This window comes from Epinephelus lanceolatus, chromosome 1 (genome assembly GCF_041903045.1).
Source record: "Epinephelus lanceolatus isolate andai-2023 chromosome 1, ASM4190304v1, whole genome shotgun sequence".
Taxonomy (NCBI): Eukaryota; Metazoa; Chordata; class Actinopteri; order Perciformes; family Serranidae; genus Epinephelus; species Epinephelus lanceolatus.
The window spans coordinates 1,800,623-1,825,349 of NC_135734.1; the positions used below are offsets into that span (position 1 = coordinate 1,800,623).

The window sequence follows — 24,727 nt, forward strand, 5'->3', positions numbered from 1 at the left end:
TAACAGGCAAAAGAAAGTCATTCTTTCTCATGGTAAAACATAGTCTCCTCAAAGCTTGTGCACATGTGGACTGATAATGAAACAGCTGCACTGTGTAGGGAATTTACTGGGTATTTTAAAAAGCAGAGATACTATTTGTTGAAATTTGTGATACTACGTGTCACACGGGGAGAGCAAAATGTTGTGATCGAGGCACCAGTGCTATGTTATACATGGTGGCACCATTTGCTGGGTCTTAAGCCTTAACACGGGCCTGACCTTGTAATAGATCTCCAATTAAAGTATCAAATTGGCTATCAGATATAATTAATAATTATTAATAATAATCATTATGTTAAATAATGTGACTTAATTTACATTTAATCACCTAGTGGGGCGCCATTCCCAAAAAGGGAAAAATGACAACTATTAATTTGAAATTTTGATTGATAATTGAATTAATAACTATAACCAAAATTACTATATTAATAGTAAAGGCTGAAGGATTTCAGAGTTCTTTACGTCGAAAGCCAATTTGTAAGTGAGTTGATGTGAATGTGATATGTGTTGCAAAGGGTCTGGATTAGTGCAGAGGATGTTTAGTTGCATGCAAGCAAACTAAAAACTTAGCTTTGGTGAAGCCAAAAAACCAATAACCTAGCTGCAAACAATCACAAAAATGACTAAATAAACAGCATTAAATCACAATAAAAAAGATAAACAGTCTTGCTTCGCCTGTACAACTGTAATAATGCTATGCCCAGTTGTTAAGTTACCAATCCTTGAATGGATGGAAGAAAGAGTTGCTTTGTGGTGTGCTGCTTTTGTTAGCCCGCAGAAGAAGGCTGGAAAGACCTGTGGTTCCACAAGCAGTCTTTGTTGTGTCCTTGCTCTGGAGGTGCAGATCCGAGGAAGCCAGTCGCTCGGGGTCCTTGCAGAGTTAGACGCTGGGGTTCTAACCCAACTTAGTTCTCGTTGTTGCTGGATAGCCAGTTGCAAACCTTGTGTTTGCACACTAATTTCACTGGTTTCCAGGTTCTGGCCCTGCTGAAGGCATGCAGGTCAGGGTCCAGGAAAAGGGAGCAAGAGTCTGAGAGCAACCCATGGGGTTCATTTCCATTGCTACGCAGATGATACACAGGGCTACATCGCCACTAAACCCTCAACTGCTCTTCCTCCCACCTCCCTCACCTCCTGCCTTGAGGACATCAGGAATTGGAGGAGCACGAACTTTTTGAAGCCCAACGGCAGCAAAACTAAGGCTCACTGGTTCTAAGAACACCCTGTCTGAAATCCACAGTACCCAAGTCCCACACATCATCATTGATAATTTCCCTGTACCCATCTCCAGCCAAATCAAGGAGAGGGGTCTGGCTGCAGACCTCCAGTGTGGGGTCGTTTCCAGTGCAGCCTCCAGTCTCAGGCCGGCTCCAGTCTCAGGACTGGAAAAAACAGTAGGTTACAGAAGGTAACCGTGGTTCTTTGAATAAAGGTCAACACGCCACCGTATGGGTCACTCTCTGTGAGGGTGAGCTGTTTCAGGAGACAATGTAGCAAATTAATCACATTAACACCTCCGCCCTGCGGGCACAATCAGAGCCTATATATACAGCTGTGCAATCACCTGTTCAGTCTCTTTTCTCCAACTGAGGCCAAACGAGCCTTCTGAATGACACTGCAAGCTGGCGTGTTGACCTTTATTCATAGAACCACAGTTACCATCGTTAACCATCTGTTCTATTTCATATCAGGTCAACACGCCACCGTAAGGGTCAACAGTATACCAAATAAGGTCAGGCAGGAGGTGTAGTGAAGCAAAAAACACTCAGAACAACAGTTCGGTTTAGAACATAGTTTATTGAGGAAAGCCTCAGGTTGTGATAAAACAGTCAAAGGCCGATGAAGGCCACCTGTTGTGAAATAAAACATTTTCAACTGAGAAGGAAATGGTCCCCATAAACAGAACCTCCTTAATCAATGAAACACAACCACCGGGTGAATACCAACCCTGAAGCCATGGTCCAGCATGGCCGGGACCACACAATTTACTGGCCTGAAGCCCTGGTCCAGTACGGCAGGGACCACACACTTCACTGGCCTGAAGCCACGGTCCAGCATGGCAGGGACAGCACAGTTCACTGGCCTGCTTCCAGAACGGCAGAGGCCATTGATGAAGCAAAATTTAGTCTGTAAAACCTTGCGAAGGTCCCAGAAGAGGCCCAACCGGCCGCCGCACAAATGTCCTCCAAGGGAGCCCCCTTGAAGAGCGCCCAAGAGGCAGCCATCCCTCTGGTGGAGTGGGCCACCACTCCCCTAGGTGGAGGGACCGCAGCACCATCATAGGCCAGAGCTATGGCCTCGACGACCCAGCGGGCCAAACGCTGTTTGGACAGAGCTTGGCCCAGCTTAGCTTCCCCATAGCACACAAAGCGCTGATCGGTCTGTCTAACGGGGCATGTGCGGTCGATGTACACCCTCAGGGACCGGACAGACCAAGTGCAACTGGGCTGCCTCCGCAGATTCATGGGGAGGAGGATGGAAGGGCTCGAGAACCAAGGGCCTCAACACAAAAGAGCGAGGGAGCACCTTCAGTAAAAAAGCTGGATTAGGCAGGAGAGAGATAGCAGATCCCTCTCCTCCTAATCTCAGACAAGACGGACACACAGACAGGGCATGCAGTTCAGAGACCCGCTTCGCTGAGACCATGGCAAGGAGAAAGGCTGTTTTGAGGGAAAGAAGCTCCAGCCCCAAATTGGCCAAAGGCTCAAAAGGAGGCTCCGACAGAACCCACAGCATCAACTGCAAATCCCATGATGGGACCATGTGGGACCTTGGTGGCCGTATATGCCTAGCCCCCTTCAAAAACCGGCTAACAAGGGTCTGTGAGCCCACTGTCTTACCCTCAATAGGGATGTGACGGTCAGATATGGCCGCCACGTAGTCCCTCAAGGTGGATTCTGTCAGCCCTTTCTCCAACAGTGTCTGTAAAAATAAGAGGACCCCCCCGTGTCCCACAGGAGACCGAGTTCCAGCCCTTTCCTGCACACCACTGGAAAAACCGTTTCCATCTACCAGCGTAAAGCACCCTGGTAGAGGGAGCTCTGGCTGCCTACAGGGTAACCATAACAGCAGGACTCAAGCTGCAGGGCGGGCCCCGTCTAGGGGCCAGACATGCAGCCTGTAAATCCCTGGGTTCTGGTGCCGGAGCTGCCCTTGAACCTGCGACAGCATGTCCGGCCTGACTGGGAGACACCATGGGGTTCCTGCCAGCAGCCTCTGCAAGGTCGCCATCCATGGCTGATGTGGCCAATCTGGGGCCACAAGCAGAACCCTGGCCTCCATCATCCCCACCTTGGCCAGAACGGCTGGTATGATGGGACAGGGAGGAAACGCATACACAGCAGGCCCTGGGGCCACCGGCCTGCAAGGGCGTCCACCCCCAATGTTCCAACCAGCCCCGCTATGGAGTACCGCAGCGGGCAGTAGGTGGTCTCCAGTGAGGCAAACAGGTCTACCTGGGCCTCTCCGAATCGAGACCAAATGGCTTCCACAATCTGTGGGTGAAGTCGCCACTCCCCTGGCCTGAGGCCGCCCCTGAACAGGAGATCTGCTGCCACGTTCACCTCCCCCGGCAAGTGGATGGCTTTCAGGGACACACCCTGAGCATGAGCCCAGAGGAGGAATTTGTGTGCCAGGTTGTGCAAGGACCTTGACCGCAGACCTCCCTGGTGGTTGATGTAGGCAACCATGGTTGAATTGTCGGTCCAAACCAACACGTGCTTCCCCCGAATCACGGGACAGAAATACACCAAGGCCCGATACACTGGCTCCAGTTTGAGCAGGTTGATGTGAGCCCTCCTCCAAAAGGGACCCCACCGGCCCCGGGCTGGGTGGTGCTCCCATAGAGCCCCCCAGCCTGCTTCTGAGGCGTCCATAGTTACGGTCACCCTTGAGCACACTGGGCCCAGTGGAACTCCTTCCCTGAGGCCCAGAGCCGTGGTCCACCATGCAATTGCTGGGAGGCAAATCAAAGACACAGGGATAGCCCTCAGGCCATCCTCGTGGGGGCTCACCTTGTGCCCGGCAAGCCAACGCTGCAGCAGCCGCATATGAAGCAACCCCAGAGGCACCACCTAGGATGCTGCCGCCATAAGGCCTAACAGCCTCCAGCCATGCTTCACTGTTATGTGCTCGCCCACAGTTAAATGTGACAAGCTGTCCATCAGCACTGCTGTCCTCTTCAAGGTCAGGACAGCTTTCATTGAGGTTGAATCTAGAACCAAACCTAGATATTCCACTGTCCTGGATAGAACAAGGCAACTCTTCTCCCTGTTCAAGGCCAGCCCCAGGTCTTCGAAGTGTTTCAACACCGTCAAGGTGTTGAGCCGGGCCTGCTGTTCTGTTGGGGAGCAAACCAATCAATCGTCCAGGTAATTCAAGATATGAATACCCTGGCAATGGAGAGGGGCCAGCGCCACCTCCATGCACTTTGTGAAGGTGTGAGGGGACAAGGACAGGCCCAACGGGAGGACGATATACTCGTATGCCTTGCCTTGAAAGAAGAAACGGAGGTACTTCCTGTGGTCTCTGTGTACAGGAATGTGGAAGTATGCGTCTCTCAGATCCACTGTAGCGAACCAGTCCCCGTGCCTTATAGATGACAGAAGGCACAACAGATGGAGCATATGGAAGGGCAGGCATTTCAGAAAGCCGTTGAACCCCTTTGGGTTCAAGATAGGACAGAGGCCTCCGTCCTTCTTTGGACCAGGAAGTAGGCTGAATAAAACCCTTGGCGCATCTCGCTGCTGGGAAAGGGTGTTATTGCCCCCTTCTTCAGAAGGGCCAAGACCTCTGCCACAAGGGACTGACAATCTATCATGTCGTTTAGGATGGTAGGAATGATTCCGGAAAACTGTGGTGGTCTGGTTCGGAACTGGAGTCTGTACCCTGACTCCAGTGTATTCAGTACCCAAGGGCAGCGAGTACACTGGCGCCAGTGAGCAAGGTGCTGAGGAGTGAAGCGTGAAGCCGGAGGCCGATAACCGCCAGCGACGGAAACAGCCACCAGCCGACTGGGGTCTGGTGCCCACGAGATGGGTGGTCCCCCTGCGGTCATTGTGAAAGGAACGCTGGTGAGCCTGGCCACCCCTGACCGGGGGCCCTCGAGTGGCAGGTTGCGGTGCCCTGGAGGCCGTAGAGACGGCCGGAAAGGACCCACGACCCCAGCGCAAACGTGAGGCTGGTACATCCCTCACAGAGCGCGTCAGCTCCCTCGATTGCTCCAAGGCTGTCTCACAGGGGGGACTAAAGACCACTCCTGGCACCACTGGAGCCACCAGGACAGCAATGCAGTCCTGGTTGGACAAATTGGACTGGGACAGCCAGACTTGGTGGTGCGCCTGGACCATTGAGGCCATTGACTGACCAAGGGCCTGAGCATGCACACTGGTTCCCCGCAGCAACATGTCCACTACGCGGAGCATCTCAGCCGTCTCACCACTCGGGGTTGCTGAAGCCACATCCTGCAGCAGGCCCTCCAAATAAAGCAGCAACAAGGAATTGGTACACGCCAGCCTGGCTGCCAAAGCTGAGGCATGATAAGCTCGGCGGAGCTGGTTATCAGTTGCCCTGCAGCGCCTGTTAGGGTGATTTGCATCCCTGCCGGCCCTTGCCACAGCTCCTGCTAGCATAGCAAAGGTAGGCCCAACTTGGGGAACTAGGAGGCCTCCACAAGGACTGCAGTTCTGTCATAAAATCAGGGAGGACAGGGAGCCCGTCTGACCTGCGTCGGCGTGAGCCCCTGTCAAACACTGAAGCAGCCGGAAGCAGAGCTTGGCAGACCAGCTGGAAGCATGCTGCTGCTCTCACAACCACAGCCCTATCAGAAGGGTCCATCGGCTCAGGCTCCGAAGCCTGTGAAGAACCATCCCCCAAATCAGAGAGCGACTGGACATCCTCCTTAGCCTGGTTCCAGACCATAGACCCCGCCCACTCAACTGAGTAGGCTTGCATCTCTGGTCTGGCATGCTTCAATGAATTTGCGATTTATCTCGTCCAAACGCTGGACAGACCAATGAACGCCGGGGGTGGGGGCGGTTCTAGTGATTAGCCAATCAGCGCCACACTGATGTCAAGCTGTACGCCGGTGGGTAACTGGTGAGGATAGCAACAATGGCGACCGCTACAGATCCTACAGACCACATTAACGATGCTATCGAGGTATTTCGCCACTACTCGCGTTAATGGAGGACCAAATTAAGGAAGCTGCTAAACTGGATTTAACGGCGATGCAGCTGGGCGTGCAGGATGACGGAGACATTTTAAACGGGCAATGCTCGCTTGTTTTCGGCACCCCTGAGGCATGGATACTAATGACGTCAGATTCTGGGTGAGTCGTTGATCTCTACTGATTGGTTAGGGAAAAAATCAAATGCCCTCCCCCTTGTAAATCGCCTTCAATGGAAGCCATGTCAGACTGAAGGTTCTGGGAGCTTCAGTCTGACACTCAAGCTACATCCTCCTAGGACTGGGGGTCATGCAGGTAGTCCAGATTGTCAGAGGCTGCAACAGAAAGCACATCTGGATCCTTATCCCAGACCTAGGGGGTTGGGCTGCTCATGTCACGCAGCCCCAAAGGGTGCTGAGCATGAACAAGCTCCTGCAGGGTATCTTGCATTGCCTGCACCTGCAGCTGCCCAAACTCCGCCTCTGGGTGCTTCCTCTTCCACGCGCGCCACCTCTGTCTCCAGCTCATCCTCATCCTCCGCCCGCTGATCACCTTGGCCAGGGGGAATTGATGGAGGGGGAAAAATATCGCCATGCACGTCCTGTGACATGGTCTGGCATGCCAAGACAGTCACTTGGATCTAGCAGGAAAATACAGGTGTGGATAAAGCCTCAGGCAGTGTACGACCTCGCGGCCGCAGCGGCTCCTCTCAGCTCGAAAAAGTAAGTATTTTTACTACTCACCTGGTCAAAGACCGCAACAAACAATTTCAGCCACATAACGTAGCGTTTTCCCTCACGGGAAAAGAGGCTCCCCACAGCGTCACACAATAAATATAACTCCAAAAATGATCCGATCATCTGCGCACTCTTCCTTACTGCAGCAACAAGCTGTTCCTGAAGGAAGAAGGCATATAAGTATCGCTATCGATAGTTTCACATAACATGTTGCAATCTGAAAACCATACTCATGAGCTCCAGGAGGAGAAAAAGAGGCTGAACAGGTGATCGCACAGCTGTATATATAGGCTCTGATTGCGCCCACAGGGCGGAGGTGTTAATGTGATTAATTTGCTACATTGTCTCCTGAAACAGCTCACCCCCGGAGAAAGTGACCCATACAGTGGCGTGTTGACCTGATATGAAATAGAACAAACTTTTTTAGCGTCTCCCCAAGGACTCGGGTATTTTCAGCTTTTTATCATCGTCGTGACAACAGTAGATGACTGATTTTATTTATCCAAATAAAGTTCTGAATGCACGGGTCTTGCATATGTTTGCTGTTTTAATTTACATCGTTATCAATATGTGTAAATCTAAAGCATGCAAATTACTGAATGTTACAAATGTTGATGGGCTGTTTGTTATTTTAAAGTTAGTTACGTCAACAGTGGCTGGCGTTAGCTCCTAAAGTTTTGCAGCAGTGGCTTCTTTTCTGCGGATAACATAAGCTAACTGTTTATATATAACTGTGTGTTCAGCTTTGTTCAACGTTTTTAGTTAAGAGTTTAGCACAGGCATAGGTCTTAAGATGTTGTTGATGTCCAAATGAAGATAAAATTAAGATTTAAAATTTTGCTATCAGTCATGCCTCTGGGTTTACTGGAATCAGAAGTTTTCACCCAGCGTGTAAAGGCCGTATAAGATAATGTTAATCTTAAATGAAAAAAAAACTGAAATGTATGTACTATGAGCTTAACATCATCGTTTTTCTGTGATATGTAGATGCATCACTCAATTATTCAGGCAGATGGAAGGCATACAGTGGAACGCTGCACAACTTGTTGTAAGCTGTTCCACTGCCCCCTTTGCCCTAAATATAAGCCCAGCCAACCTGCCAAGCTCCAGCAGCACCTTGATGTTAACATCAAAACGCCATCACATTCAAAGGTATGTATCTTTGTGTGTCTGTTCTTGTGTCTCGTTAGTCATTGGCTAATTTAAACCTTTTTTCTTGACTTGCTCTTAGACAAAAAAATCTGCAAATGCAATTTGAACTGCCGGAGTGGAGGACATTTTCATTGCCCTATGTGTGAAAGAAGCATTATTAGAAGGACAGACATGGAGGGACACCTGAAGGCTTGCCAAGGTGCCACAACATCCTCAGCTGCTGCTCAATGCGAGCCAGACCCTAGTCCATCAGACACATCTGCTACACCCTCTCCCCTGCCTCCACCATCCACCATTCCACACGTCTCCTCTGCAGGATTGACTGTTCCGCCTCCCCAACAAGATACAAATGCGCTTGCTGTTCCCTCGGCACAGTTAACTAAACCTTCTGCCATCCCCTTCTCAGCAGACACACATGTCCATTTTAAACCTGATTCAGCAACAACTGTAGCCTCCTCACCACTGGTGTCAAGTTCAGCTGACATGTCTTCGGTCCCTACTGCCCAGGAGACTAAAACTCCAACAATAACCCTTGACATACTGCAAATGTCAAATTGATGATTGATGGCCTTGTAGGGCATGACTGTTGCTGCTGTGCTGAATAAAGGGCAACTGATTGATCATTTTTTCATTTTATGTGTGGTTTTTTAATCAAGCACCAAATAATTTACGTTGATTATACCATGAAGAGAACAGGTAAGTTAATGCATTTTAAGATAATAAATAGTTTTAACTATTCTTGCCCTTCACGTATGCTGACATTGTTATATATTTAGGTATAGTAAAAAATTTGATTGGTCTATATGTCTTCTAAAGACCTTCAGATGTATTATGCATAAGAGTTAGGTGAAACCATATACAGAAATAGCACACAATAAAATAATGTATTTAACATGATAAATATTGTACATAAAATATAAAAAGCAGAGACTAATTTTGTTTATATGTTGATATGGTTTTAAGTAAATACTCCTGCCCTCCACATGTGTGCTGAGATTGCTTGCATAGTTAAAATATATAGCCTCATCCAGGGCAGGAATTTCACAAGGGCCATGAGGGCCATGACCCTCGTGCCCTCCTCATTTGGCCTTGTGCCCTTGAAAAAATATCTGTCCTAAGGCCACAGTGGCCTTGATGCCCCGCCCGCACTGCCCCAGGTGATTTTGCGGTTTTCTCCTCTGCCTCCTTCCTGTTAACACGGCTTTGACACCTGCGTCTATTGAGAAAAAAAATGCGATGACATTCTGGAGTCTTACTGGGCAACATCAAATGAGACGATGCATACATCACCACTGGGGGGTTTGATTCGAGCCTGGCATGAACCGCTCAGATGGGCTGTAACGACAGTTTGACACCAATCTATCACCGGCCAACCAGGAGACTTCATCAAACGCCCGGGCAGGGATCAGTACCGAGACCCGATATTAACCAACCCAAGGCAAGTTTAATCAACACCATAATAATAGTAAGCTCCGCCATTATCTGTGACACTTTTTAAAGTTTCGGTTTCATGTATCATCATACTGCAGCCTCTCTCCTGCTCTCTGCATGTCACCCCTCACAGCGCGCGCGCACACACACACAGACACACAAACTGAACAGCAGAGAGGCCGCAGGGCAGATGAAGGGAATATAACTTCAAGATGACTCTAGTTGACGACAACTACGCTTGTTACTATGAGTAACTGCAATAAAACCTCTGCCAGCCAAGCCAATACTTTATCAATACATGTGATCAGCATGTAGAAAGTAATATTTCAATCCGCTCTGTCTCTCGTTCACCACTATTATTATTTACGATCACGGTCGACACAAGCACATCGCGCTCGCGGTGCTAACAGCAAAGTGTTATAGACTTAAAACTAAAATAAAAGGTGTCTGTATGTAGGCTAACACTTTATCTGAAGATGTACCTGAGGCAGCCGACCTGCAGACAGTGAGTGTCCTCAGTAGAGGAGGGACAGAGAATAGGATGAATGACTGATACTGATGTTTGTCTTCATGCTGAGATAACGTGACTTTCTTCACTCAGTATTGTGATGTCAGGAGGAATATTTATATTCCAGTGAGATATTATTGGGTTTTAAATAGTGACTTTGTTGTTGTAAACATGACTGTTGCTGCCATGGACTGTTTAAAACTATATCCTGTGTAGCTGACCTATAAGGAAACCATCAGGAGGTGAGGTGTGTGCATGTGTGTGTGTGGAGGAGAGGGGAGAGGGAGATGCTGGTAGAGAGATAGTGGGTCTCATTCATGAAAAGTGAGTAAATCTGTGTGTAGATTTGCACATAAAAGCCTACTCTACTAAAAACCTACTCCAGATTCAGGAACGCCGCGGGAAACTCAGATTTGATCGTAAACACGTGCGTATGATCATGAATGCCAATCCGTCGTAAAGTGACAGCGCGCTCCCGGTAATCTGCAATTAGCATAAATCCCCGCCCATGAATAGCCAATGACCACCATATAAGGAGGTGTAGGTGCATCCAGTTGACCTGTCAGTCATGGCGTAAAGAAAGAGAGAGAAAGAAAAAAGAATTTTTCCGAAGCGGAGATCGGAATAATTTTGGGTGAAGTGGACTTAAGAAAAAACATTTTATATTCTTCAGTTAGTAGTGGTGTGACAGGGACAGGCAAAGCGAAGGCCTGGAGGGAGGTAACAGATGCTGTTAATGTTGTCTCCGTGGTACAAAGAAGGTGAAGCTTAAATGGTTTGATATGAAACTGGAGGCAAAGAAACGCATAAGCACACACACAAAAAAATACAGCAGCCACAGGAGAAGAAGGCTCACAGTCACAACTATCTGCTGCAGACGAGCGCATCGCTGGCATAATTGGGGAGACCTCTCTGTCAGGAATTATTCCTGACGGAGAGAGCGACAAGCCTAATACATTCTGAAAATCACCACTGATAGCGTAGTGGTCACCAATCAAACAGAAGATTCTTTTGTGGGGGGTTTTGAATGAAGTGGGAACAGGAAACCAGAGATGTTTTGTGCGTAATGGATAAACTCTAAATCAGTGATGGCTGTCAGAATGTATAGCTATTTAACATTTATTTTAACAAATGATAAGGATAACATATAGCCTACAGCAGTTTTGTATGCATAGTCTTCAAATTATTTGAATCTTAATAGCCTAAAGCTCTGTTTTATACAACATAAATTAAACATTTTCAAATCATATTTATTCATTCAAATGATCAAAAAGCCACTTTACAAAACAAAAAAACACATGTTGTCTCAAATAATTCTTTCAGCTGCCCCTGCTGAACCCAGGCACCGAGGCCAAAGAGGCTGTGATCCGGCTGTCCTTACGGATATTTTTATTATCATCATTCAACATGTAGAAAGAACGTGTAATCTATTGAGTCAATTTACATAGATAATTCACAATCATGAACCTAATCTGGATCTTAAACCTGCTAATTGCCAACTAATTTAACTAAATGTGTTATATTTTTAATATTTTTGTCATGTTTAGATTACGTGTTTCAAAGGCATCTGTGTATTGTGTACATAACAGAGGGCAATACGAATTAAAATTGTAATTTCCAATAGTGACAAGCAATATCTATGTGCTTTACTAAATTTACACAAGCACTACGAGTGGTCAGGAGCAGGAGTAGATTTTGTTAGTAGCTACGAAAAGATCGGAGCTACTAAAATATTGATGAATGCGGACATGCACGTAAATTTCCATCTGCGAACAGTTTACACACAAATTCCTTCTGCTCACGTTTCATGAATGAGACCCAGTGTGTGTTATTAGATACTGTTAATGTCTCTTATTATGCTTCTTATCCGCTGTGAGGGTCTTAAGGACAGAGGGATGTTGTATGCTGTAAAGCCCTGTGAGGCAAATTGTGATTTGTGATATTGGGCTTTATAAATAAAATTGATTGATTGATTGATTGATTCTGTGCATTGATAGCTCTTTTTTAGTCTGTTTCTGCATCATGTTGAGGAGGGCCATACCTGTGTATATATAAATATATATATGTATGCCAAAAAAAAAACAAAAAAAACAAGTGGATCGGTTGGTAGCTGCTAAAAATGTGGCCCATCGACATGATCTGGTTTTGAAATGCGGCCCAGTTGAAATAGTAATTGAACAGCACTGCTGTAGTTTGTTAGCTATCTAACAACACATCAAAAATAATTGTAAGCCAGTCTTGTTCAGTGAGTCAGTTTATCATGTACACTCAAAAAATATTTAGGCCTGATATTTAAGACTGTTTGCTTACAAATACATAAACCTGGTTGTTCTATATTTAAAACACACTGGGTTTATTAGTGCTATTAAATAAATCACATTATTACTTATTATTCTCATTATTACTTGAGCTTGTTTTATTTACTCATTTCACAGATAGTTATACATTGTTAGTCCTTAAATTAAATTCATTATGGACGTGGACTTAAAATCATTGTTTTATTGTATGGCCTTGCTGCCCTGGCTTTTGGCCTTTGTGCCCTCAAAAAATTGACAACACAAAAGGTCAAGTGGCCTTGCCCCTGAAATGACAAAATTCCAGGCCTGGCCTCATCTCTTCAAAAGATCTTCAGGTTTACAGTGCAAGCAGACACATGAGCTTCTTGTGTCATGAAATACATTTTCCATATTAAATTCAGATGTTTGTACTAAACTACTGTTACACTCTTCAAAGGTCAGTTATGTATGAAAAGCGTGTTTTTTGATAGACAGGAAGAGAGGCTTTAGGCTCCAACTGTCCAATCAACAAGCTTAATGTTTTTCTATGAACTGACGTCGCTAAGCTACATGGACGGAGTTTATGCCCTATTGACAGAATTAATGTTAATGCAGTAATGTTGATGGCAGACGTATTGAATCGATATGTTGCTACACTGATATAGACAGGCCTACCAATGTTACATGCTACATAGACAGATTTGGCAAGATCAACATGTATGCCACATTTAAGAAATTAATGGTTTTAACGTTACAGTGTTGATTAATTAAATATAAATCAGCGACAAAAGCGTGACAACAGCGCTTCCACCCAAGTGTCTACATGATTTTATTTTTAAGTTTCTTGTGTCTAAACAATTTTATTTTGAAGTTTCTTGCATGCACTTCCCGGCCTGAGACTGGAGCCGGCCTGAGATTGGAGGCTGCACTGGAAGCGACCCCACACTGGGGGACTGCAGCCAGACTCTCTTGAAATCAAGAGCAAGAGTGTTATTCTGGACAGCACTCCTTCATTCGAACCTCACCTTCGCCAATCACTGTCCCAGTCCAGCACTGAAGTCTTGGTCCATGCATTTGTTACATCCTGTATTGACTATTGTAATGCAGTTCTCTCTGGCCTTTCCACTAAACTCCTTAACAGGCTTCAAATAATTTAAAATTGTGCTGCCTGGATCATCACCCCCATTCTCATCCAACTACAATGGCTTGCTGTTCAGTACCAGATTGACTGCAAAAATCCTCTCCTCACCTTCCACAACCTGGCCCTGATTTATCTCTCTGCCCTTCTCTAGGAGTCCATCCCCCTGCTCCCTGAGCTCTTCCTCTGCTGGTCTCCTGACCATTCCCTCTTCACGCCTCAGCACTATGGAGGCCAGGGGTTTCAGCTGCACTGCTCCCAGGCTCTGGAGCTCCTTACCCCCCACCCTACCCTCTGCGCCCCGTTTTTATAATTATACTGTCTTGATTTCTACAAATGCAGCCACTTCAAATTTCCATTTGGTCCATGGTGGAGCCCTGACCGATCCGTGACAGGTCCCTGTTGTCACCTGGCCGGGCTCATAGCTCTAATGAGATCCCCCGCGATGACGTAGAGAATACAGGGCCGACTAGTAACGCCCCCAAGTTTAATTTGTAGAAACCAGTTGCAATGGTCTATCTATCCACCAGGAGGAGCAGTGAGTGTGGAAGCTGAAGCGCTTTACTGAGCCTCTTATTACACTAATAGTGGGAGAGAGCTTCCCACACAGAGTATATTTAATGATTATCAGGCTACCATATCATAGGTCATAAATATTATGCTTCAGCGTTTTGTTATTCAAAAGAATTGCATGAAAATTAAAGTGAAGTAAAGCTGGGAACCGAGCGATAGTACAGCAAGAACAAACCTGTGTTTGAATCATCAATCTTAGCGGCTGAATGATGATGTCATATAGTAATAAATATAATAATATATATATATATAAATATATATTACCATTACTATTGCTATATAAATGTAATTTATGGTGCTGTTAGATTGCTGTTAGACCACCCCACTCCATTTACAGAATGTGCGAAAAACGATTTTTTTAACCTCAGCAAAAATGTTATTTTTCAAAGACTACATGCCAACATATATGGACTGAAGCAGAATCTTTCGTTAGATAAAAACAGTTTGTGAATATTGGAAATGATTACATAGATTTTTTCTTTTTTAATTAATTGACGTTCGGACTGTACAACACTCTGCACGCACTCTGCCTGCCGCGTATTATATATATATATATATATATATATATATATATATATTTTATATATATATATATATATATATATATATATATTTTAAATATATATATATATATATATATATATATATATAGCTATATATATATATATATAAATGGAAATATATATATATATATATATATATTTTTATGTGTGTGTATATATATATATATATATATATATATATATATACACACACATACATATATATACATATACATACACATATATATATATATATATATATATAAATAAATGTTTTTGCATTCCTAAATATTCTTGTTAAATAAATGTTTATTTCTCTTTAAAAGGGTGTACTTGCACCATTATGCCTTTATTATCATTATATAAGTTTAAAAAATGGTCTAAAAACAGCAAAATTACAACAATAACAAAAATGGTCTTAAAAGCACAATATTACACAATATTATCGCTTATCGCAATAATTTCTGACGCAATTAATCGTCCAGCAAAATTTGTTATCGTGACAGGCCTACCAATCACTTTCTGTGGCCTCAAAATAGCAACATGCAACAATGCACCTAAGCACATTAGGTTAGACCATGCCCAGAGTCACCATTGAGTCATTTTCCACGACAGGACACTGACAATTTTAACTTTCAACCCTAAAATGTCCCGCAAAGAGTTGTTTTTTAATAGCCAATCTTTTTCAAAAAGTGTGAATGTTGAAAAAACATAAATGGGCCAATATATCAAACACATCAGATTTTCCTCAAATACTGATATCAGTATAAGCTTAACAATCTTGTATCAGTTAAGCAGCAACCATAATGTGCACGAAAGCCAACCAGCTCTACATTAGACCTAAAACTAGAGCTGGGTGACAGATCAACAGAATTACCTCACCTCTATTTACATATTTTGTCAATGACAACATTCTAATATTGAAATATTGGGTGGGTTAAACGTTTTTGTCTCAATATATGATGTCAAGTTAAATAATACCTAACTCTGTAACTACATCACAGCAAATATTTCAAGTTTTTAGCCATTTTTATTAATAAACATACAATGTGACCATTTGGATCAATGCAGTAACCATGAATTATAGTTTTTATAATTTGCGAGGGTCATAAGGACAGAGGGATGTTGTATGCTGTAAAGCCCTGTGAGGCAAATTGTGATTTGTGATATTGGGCTTTATAAATAAAATTGAAATTGAAATTGAAATAATGATCTTTTAAGAAATTTAATAACTATTGCAATGTATTGACAGTGAGATAATGGTGCAAATATTAGCAAGCTATTAATTGTGGCCAAATTACCCCCACTGATAAAAATTTTCAAAATCATCCACCTTTTCTCCAATAATTGCAAGAATACATTTTTACAAAGTCCAAGGTTTTCCTCTGTCAACAGGGGCTCAGTTCTTTATTTGCACTCTTAACTTATGAAAGTTTTCTTTTGTGGATCCACTAAACTGTGGACGGCACATTCTACAGCAAAGACAGTCCATAGTGCAGTTTGACAATAACTTTGTGAAGTCATGCCAGTAGGCCAGTCACTGTTTTCCCTTGGCCTTGAACTCTGTACTGGGCCACTACTGTATCTGCACACACTCCTACATTGAGTTTTCTCGAATTATCTGTGCTCCATTGCTCAGCCTTTCCCCTCTTAAGCAACTGCATCTCACCTCTCCACCCTCTCTTCTATGTTTTCTACTTCTCTTTGCCTATCTGATCCACCCTGAGTGATTCTGTATACATCAGCTTAGGGAGATGCCCTCCCCATCTACCACTCTGCTTCTCATTCTCTTACCTTTCAAGAAATGAATGACTTTGCCCCACTTCCCTGCATCAAATGGGTGGAGCTTTTCGAGGCCCATGAAGGTGATGTTGTAGTCTGGGTGGTACACAATGGGCAGACATGTTGGAGGGATGCTGATGTACAAGTCAGTGTGGTAAGACCTGGAAAAAAGTTTTTAAAAAGGTGTTCAATACAGCGCTGCTGCATTACATGTACAGTGATTACCTCAATGGCTGAATGAGCATTCTTAGAACTGTCGCTGTTTGTGCTGCTCACCTCCCTTTCCCTTTATCTTCTCTATGAGACATGTTTGTCGGGCATTGCTACTTTCATCTGGGGGGAAAATAAAGATAACCAAAAGAATATTAAGTTCATTCACCTGTGGGTCTGAGTGCTGTAACGTTAAATATGTACAGTAACTCAGAACATTAATAAGTCTTGTTGTAAATTAGATTTCTTAAAATGCCTTCATTTACCAAAGAGCGGAAAATATACTGGCCAAGTGAGAATGTGGGACAATAAAATACATGAATAAAAACAGTATTTCTCGCGCATGCGTATTGACGTGTACATTTTCACAGACGCAACGGCACAAAGCAGCCGTCAAATGTTTGTGTGCATTCGGCCCTGCTTATTCTAGCGTTTAAGTTAAAACGTTTCCACGTTTACTGCATGAATTATCAATCAGTCCACAGTTACTAGCAGCAGCCGCTGTTACTCACCTGCCACTGAATGTGGAATAACGCTGATCGCCGAACAGCTGATGGAAATAGTTACTGGGAATGGTCACTGTTAGTTATTCCGACAGGATTTAGCTTGGATTATCTGTCAACTGCCAGCTAACAGCCTCTTCTGGCGGTGTGCCTTTGACAGTATGCTAAGTCCGTCCTGCTCATGAGTTAATTTTTTTCTAGTATGGTGAGGGCGAGGAAGGCATGACCCGCCCTACTCTACTCGACTCATCCTCTGATTGGCTTACCTTTATATTATCTTCCCAACGCTGATCAATCCCACTCCTCTTGTCAAAATCTAGCCAATTCAACCAACGAAGGCAACGACTACCGGCCAATCAGAGGGGGTGTAGGGCGGGTCATTCCTTCGCCATCCCAGGAAAAGCATAGACATATATACATAGACGCCGCATTGACTGCCGCTGCCTATCAGAGCCGACGTCCTCGCCGGCCGCCATCTTGGATGGGTCTCGTTTCGCCTCCACAATGCATTCACTTCTATTGAGGAAGGAGCTGTATGCACAAGTAAAATAGAGTAACTCACTGAATTTTCAACTGATTTTCACACGGTTTGGTTTGTTACAAACGGCACACATGTAGTTATGATACAGGATGCTTTCGTACATTAAAAATGCGGGATTTCATGCTTTAATACTTTCTGCAGATAGCAACAGCATGTTATTTAGGTCACAACACAGTTCTTTTATTCACCTCAACCCCAGAGTGGGATATATATATATATATATATATATATATATATATATATATATATATATATATATATATATACATACATATATAGGCTATATGTATATACAGTACAGGCCAAAAGTTTGGACACACCTTCTCATTCAATGCGTTTTCTTTATTTTCATGACTATTTACATTGTAGATTCTCACTGAAGGCATCAAAACTATGAATGAACACATGTGGAGTTATGTACTTAACAAAAAAAGGTGAAATAACTGAAAACATGTTTTCTATTCTAGTTTCTTCAAAATAGCCACCCTTTGCTCTGATTACTGCTTTGCACACTCTTGGCATTCTCTCCATGAGCTTCAAGAGGTAGTCACCTGAAATGGTTTTCCAACAGTCTTGAAGGAGTTCCCAGAGGTGTTTAGCACTTGTTGGCCCCTTTGCCTTCACTCTGCGGTCCAGCTCACCCCAAACCATCTCGATTGGGTTCAGGTCCGGTGACTGTGGAGGCCAGGTCATCTGCCGCAGCACTCCATCACTCTCCTTCTTGGTCAAATAGCCCTTACACAGCCTGGAGGTGTGTTTGGGGTCATTGTCCTGTTGAAAAATAAATGATCGTCCAACTAAACGCAAACCAGATGGGATGGCATGTCGCCGCAGGATGCTGTGGTAGCCATGCTGGTTCAGTGTGCCTTCAATTTTGAATAAATCCCCAACAGTGTCACCAGCAAAACACCCCCACACCATCACACCTCCTCCTCCATGCTTCACAGTGGGAACCAGGCATGTGGAATCCATCCGTTCACCTTTTCTGCGTCTCACAAAGACACGGCGGTTGGAACCAAAGATCTCAAATTTGGACTCATCAGACCAAAGCACAGATTTCCACTGGTCTAATGTCCATTCCTTGTGTTTCTTGGCCCAAACAAATCTCTTCTGCTTGTTGCCTCTCCTTAGCAGTGGTTTCCTAGCAGCTATTTGACCATGAAGGCCTGATTGGCGCAGTCTCCTCTTAACAGTTGTTCTAGAGATGGGTCTGCTGCTAGAACTCTGTGTGGCATTCATCTGGTCTCTGATCTGAGCTGCTGTTAACTTGCCATTTCTGAGGCTGGTGACTCGGATGAACTTATCCTCAGAAGCAGAGGTGACTCTTGGTCTTCCTTTCCTGGGTCGGTCCTCATGTGTGCCAGTTTGGTTGTAGCGCTTGATGGTTTTTGCGACTCCACTTGGGGACACATTTAAAGTTTTTGCAATTTTCCGGACTGACTGACCTTCATTTCTTAAAGTAATGATGGCCACTGGTTTTTCTTTAGTTAGCTGATTGGTTCTTGCCATAATATGAATTTTAACAGTTGTCCAATAGGGCTGTCGGCTGTGTATTAACCTGACTTCTGCACAACACAACTGATGGTCCCAACCCCATTGATAAAGCAAGAAATTCCACTAATTAACCCTGATAAGGCACACCTTTGAAGTAGAAACCATTTCAGGTGACTACCTCTTGAAGCTCATCGAGAGAATGCCAAGAGTGTGCAAAGCAGTAATCAGAGCAAAGGGTGGCTATTTTGAAGAAACTAGAATAGAAAACATGTTTTCAGTTATTTCACCTTTTTTTTGTTAAGTACATAACTCCACATGTGTTCATTCATAGTTTTGATGCCTTCAGTGAGAATCTACAATGTAAATAGTCATGAAAATAAAGAGAACGCATTGAATGAGAAGCTGTGTCCAGACTTTTGGCCTGTACTGTACATATATATATATATATATATATATATATATATATATATACATACATACACAGTATTTATATACTGTATAAACATACTGTATAAACACAATATACACAATACAAAACATAGTATAGCATATTATGTATAGCGCACCTTTGTGCACATATTCACTTTTCCACCAGCTGTGCTGCAAATATCCCCTGCTGCTCATCCTTCTGTATCTTTTTTCAAATTATCTTGACCACAGTCCCATTTTCATAGTTATAATACCAATACCAAAATTAATTTCAGTGTTTATGTAAATATTGAAAATGTTTTTTTTACTACTTTTTAGGGATCACAGCAGTCAGTGTAATAAGAATAAGAAGAACTTTATTAATCCCCAAAGGAAATTTCAAAGAAGTCTGTAAGATCATCTGTTTAACAAAGAATTATTAAGTCTGATGGCTGTGGGTATAAAAGAGAGTGGGTGTGTGTGAGAAATAAACTCAATCAACAATCAAGCTTTTTCTTTATTAAAATATATTAATAAATTTATTAATATGCTATATTATTAATATGCTATACTATGTTTTGTATTGTATATATTGTGTTTATACAGTATATACAGTATAGCCTATATATATATATATATATATATATATATGTGTGTGTGTGTGTGTGTGTGTGTGTGTGTGTGTGTATGTGTGTGTATATCTATCTATCTATCTATCTATCTATATATCTATCTATATATATAGTATATATATAGTACGATGGATATATATATATGTATATATATATACATATATATATCCATCACACTCTGGGGTTGAGGTGAATAAAATAACTGTGTTGTGACCTAAATAACATGCTGTTGCTATCTGCAGAAAGTATTAAAGCATGAAATCCCGCATTTTTAATGTATAAAAGCATCCTGTATCATAACTACATGTGTGCTGTTTGTAACAAACCAAACCGCGTGAAAATCAGTTGAAAATTCAGTGAGTTATTCTATTTTACTTGTGCATACAGCTCCTTCCTCAATAGAAGTGAATGCACTGTGGAGGCGAAGCGAGACCCATCCAAGATGGCGGCCGGCGAGGACGCACTCAGGCACTCGATGCGGCGTCTATGTATATATGTCTATGAGGAAAAGAACGTTTGCGTCCAATCCAGTGCTACGTAGAATACGTACATTACATACATACGAGCTCCGTCACTTACGTTGTCAGTACACGCGTACATTTAAAGCAGAGGCAACATGAACTCCAAAAAGCTACACTTTCTTTCTTTGACACTTTTGTCCTGTTCTAAAGTATATTGATCATGATATACTAGACATTAGACAAAAGGCGCTGTGTTGCAACAGGCTGATATAAGGTCTAGGTTAGAGACTGTTCATTACTTGCCAGAGGAGGGTGGCTGGGGTGTGACTTCTTTTTTTTATTTAATTATTATTTTGATCCTTCCCAAAGCTACAAATATTTCCCCCTGAGCCTCCCTGAGTGACTGGTGGAAAATGCATGACCCTCCCTCCACCATAAATTAGTTAGTAGATTTTTACCTTACCTGAAAACTCACTTAAAAAAGAAAAAAAAAGTGTGTCATGCACGCTGGTTAGTTTGTGCAAATGAGCAAATGATTTATTTTTGGCCAAATTTTTGAATGAGATGTAGAATAAAGTGATTTTGATGAAATATCACTATTTTAAGCTCAGATTTTGTTGTGTTTTATTCTGATGTGTTCAAGGACTGTCACAAATTTGATAGTCCAGTGATAATAACTATTTTTACAGTTTCTGGCTAATGGTGTAATTTTGGCAATTTTTAAAGAAAACCTGCCTCCTACAGTAAGAAATTATAAATCTCAGATGTAGTCAGTTTATGGATGGGTCCTAAAATGTAAGCATTTTTTTTTTTCAACTTGGCACAATGCACAAGCACATTTTCATAATTTTATTTCTTGACATTGTGTTACCGACTGGCTCAAGGCCGGCAACAAAATGGAGGCCACACACAGATATATCAATCGAAAGTTAATTTATTTAACTCAAACAAATAAACATAGTAAATAATTGATGGCATGTGCAAGTAGGAAGGGTATCAGTCATGTTAGTAGTGTGTGGATGAGTGAAACACGGTGTAATGTGTGCTGTAAGGTGCAGTATATAAAGCAAAGGAAGCAGGCTGAAGAGGATGCAGCAGGCCCAGCTGGGAGAGAGTGTGTGACCAAAAGGGTGGTCCTATGCCCTCTGCAAGCCCGACCCAAAAGGGCAGACACTCCCTCCCAGCTCCGCCTACCAGCCAACTCCCAGTAACTGCAAGAGAGAGAGCAAAGTCAGACATGGGCAGGCAGACTGAACAAGTGCGTCACACCCCCTCCTTTAAAATGGGGGTCCTAACTAGGATCCCCAAAAGTCAATGACAGCTACTATATAACTTTCAACTCTCAATAACCAGCTCAAACAGCTGAGGACGTTAATCAAAAACACTCTATATTAACACTCTATATTAACGTTAACATGTAAGTAATCATTCAACCTATGTTAACTATATTAACTGGATATCCTTTCAACTTGTGACCGTCGAGGCCACCTCCCTCGGCAACCTTGGTATCTTAGGAAGCAGTTTAAGAGAGAGGAGAGCCAGAACAGATAGAGACACTGCAGGGAGGACGCACACAAGTGAATTTAAAGAGATAGTGCACCCAAAAATGAAAATTCAGCCATGTCCTCACATCCCTTGTGGAGATGGGGCTAGAAACAAATCTCCACCTAATGGAGGCTGGGCGCCCTAGATTAAAACGTCCAAAAAACACATAACTGAAACAACAGAATATCTCCATACTGCTCGTGCGTAGTGATCCAAGTGACCTGAAGCCCCGACATAAAAAGTTGTTTGGAAAAACGTCATGTAAGCTCTGTTTTTAGCCTCATTGTTGCCTGTAGCTCTAACTGCCTCTCTGTAGACCGTGCTCACGTGTGTGTGCTTGAGCAAGACCATGAGACATCGGCACCGCCTTCATGTGTGTTCACGTGCTTTCGCTGGTCTCGCGTGCAAGCACGCACACGTGAGCTCAGTGTACACAGAAGCAGTCAGAGCTACAGCCTACAATGTGGCTAAAAACAGTTCAAATGACGTTTTTCCAAACAACTTTTTATGTTGGGGCTTCAGGATACTTGGATCACTACGTACAAGCAGTATGGAGATATTCTGTTGTTTCAATTATGTGTTTTGTTTTGGACGTTTTAATCTGGGGTGTCCAGCCTCCATTAGGTGGAGTTTTGTTGCTAGCCCCATCTCCGCGAGGGATGTGAGGACTCTAAAACTTCACCTGAGACTGCCTCGGCATATGGGTGAGTAGATAATGGTTGAATTTCATTTTTGGGTGCAGTATCCTTTTAAAAAGGCATAGCTCGAGACATGGCATCAGCCACTGTGTTCTCAGTTCCCTTTATATGACGAATGTCTAAATGGACTGGCTGAAGGAATAGACACCATTGCAAAAGGCGCTGATTTCAGTTTGGAATGAGTGTAGAAAGGTTAGGGGATTATGGTCTGTGTATAAAACTAAGGGACTTACTCCACCTCCCACATAAACCTCAGAATGTTTCATTGCCCAGATGAGTGCCAATGCTTCCTTTTCGATGATGGAATAATTTAACTGATGTGAATTGAACTTTTTAGAAAAGAAACTCACCACACAGTCGACAACCTTTTCATTCATCTGCATGAGCACAGCCCCAGCTCCCGCCTCACTAACATCCACATAGAGGGAGAAAGGCTGGTCCAACTGGGGAGCTGCTAAGACAGGGGCAGAACACAGCAATGACTTCACAGACTCAAAAACTTATTGACAGTGAGGAGACCACTCAAACTTAATCTCTGGGCTAAGAAAAGATGTGAGCAGAGCAACCACCATGGAGAAATTTTTGCAAAACCCATGGTAGTAGCCCACCATACCCAAGGAACGAGACAGTTCTTTCTTGGTTGTCCGCACAGGAAACTGGTCAACAGCTAACACCTTGGCCCTTACAGGCCGCACCTGCCCTTGGCCAACTACCTTACCCAGGTAGGTGACTGTCACCTTGGCAAGCTCACATTTTGCCAGTTCGATGGTGGGACATGCCCAGGCCATACGGTCAAACAGGGCCCTGATGTGCCGAAGATGATCTTCCCAAGGATCACTGTAAATCACAACATCATCCAAGTAGCCTACACAGCGCAACCCACCAGACCAGACACAACCTTGTTCATGAGGTGCTGGAAGGTGGCAGGAGCATAAGCTGCAACGCAAGCTGAATGGCATCACGGTGTAAGAATACAAACCCCTGGGTGTGATAAATGCAGCGATCTCTTGATGGACTGAGAGTCTCATCCTACTCTCTAATGTGCTATGTGTGAGCTCAGTCCTTCGTGTTCTTTAATGAAGCAATAGGAGAAGATATTCGGTCTCAGTTAATGTAGTTTATTAAGCAGTAAAGGAATAAAATTACAGAGCTCTGGGTCTCAACTTCACGTCCCTGACGAACAACAAAGGTGTGTCAGTTCACGAAGTCTGACCTCCTGTCCTTTCCCTGACCCAGTATATTTGAGCGTAACAGAGTGTCATTATGCACGCAAGGCGTTGTCCTCTTCTCATTGGCAGTTCCACTTCCTCCTTCACCACACCACGCCCCTGCCTCGTGTTAATCTGACTCCTTCCCGCTGGCGGTGGGGGCGTGGTTCCTGTTTTGAAAGACAAGAGAACAACACAACTCCCTACACGTGCTGTACCTTACTATCTGTATATCACTTTCTATTCTTTTTACCATATATGAAACTAATTATCTAAGCATTGCGGTATGTGCTCCTCAGACTTCATGTCTCTTCCTCTCCTGTACTTCTCCACTTCTGCAAAGCAAACACATTCAGATCAGCTGAAATCATCTCAGTATTCTCATTGTTCACACATCTAAAACTTATATAGTGAAACACAACTTATAGTAAAACACATAACATCATTCTATTCCCAACACTCTGTAGCTAGAGGAGTCACAGGCACCTGCCAGTAACCTTTAAGTGAGTCGAACTTATAAAACACTGACGAACCGACCTGATCCACACAATCCTCCATGCGTGGGAGTGGGAAAGAGTCAGGCTTGGTTACTTTGTTCACTTCCCCAGATCAGTACAAGGTCTAAATGTACATCAGACTTTTTAACTAGTAAACATGGGGAAGACTTACTGGACACACATGGC

At 43.6% G+C, this 24,727-nt stretch overlaps 1 protein-coding gene across 2 annotated transcripts in view; it reads right to left on the reverse strand.

Annotated features, from left to right (window-relative positions):
- Positions 1-17,274, reverse strand: part of hdac11 (histone deacetylase 11) — a 176,189-nt gene extending 158,915 nt beyond the window's left edge. The window contains exons 1-3 of one of the 2 annotated variants that reach the window (XM_033633015.2): positions 17,067-17,274; positions 16,621-16,677; positions 16,357-16,505 (exon numbers count right to left, since the gene is read on the reverse strand). In XM_033633015.2, coding sequence (XP_033488906.1) covers positions 16,357-16,505; positions 16,621-16,652 — 181 coding nt within the window. In that variant the 5' untranslated portion in view covers positions 16,653-16,677; positions 17,067-17,274. The remainder of the gene's footprint in view (positions 1-16,356; positions 16,506-16,620; positions 16,678-17,066) is intronic. The other variant, XM_078167731.1, reaches the window with a different exon arrangement.
- Positions 17,275-24,727: the final 7,453 nt, after the last annotated feature.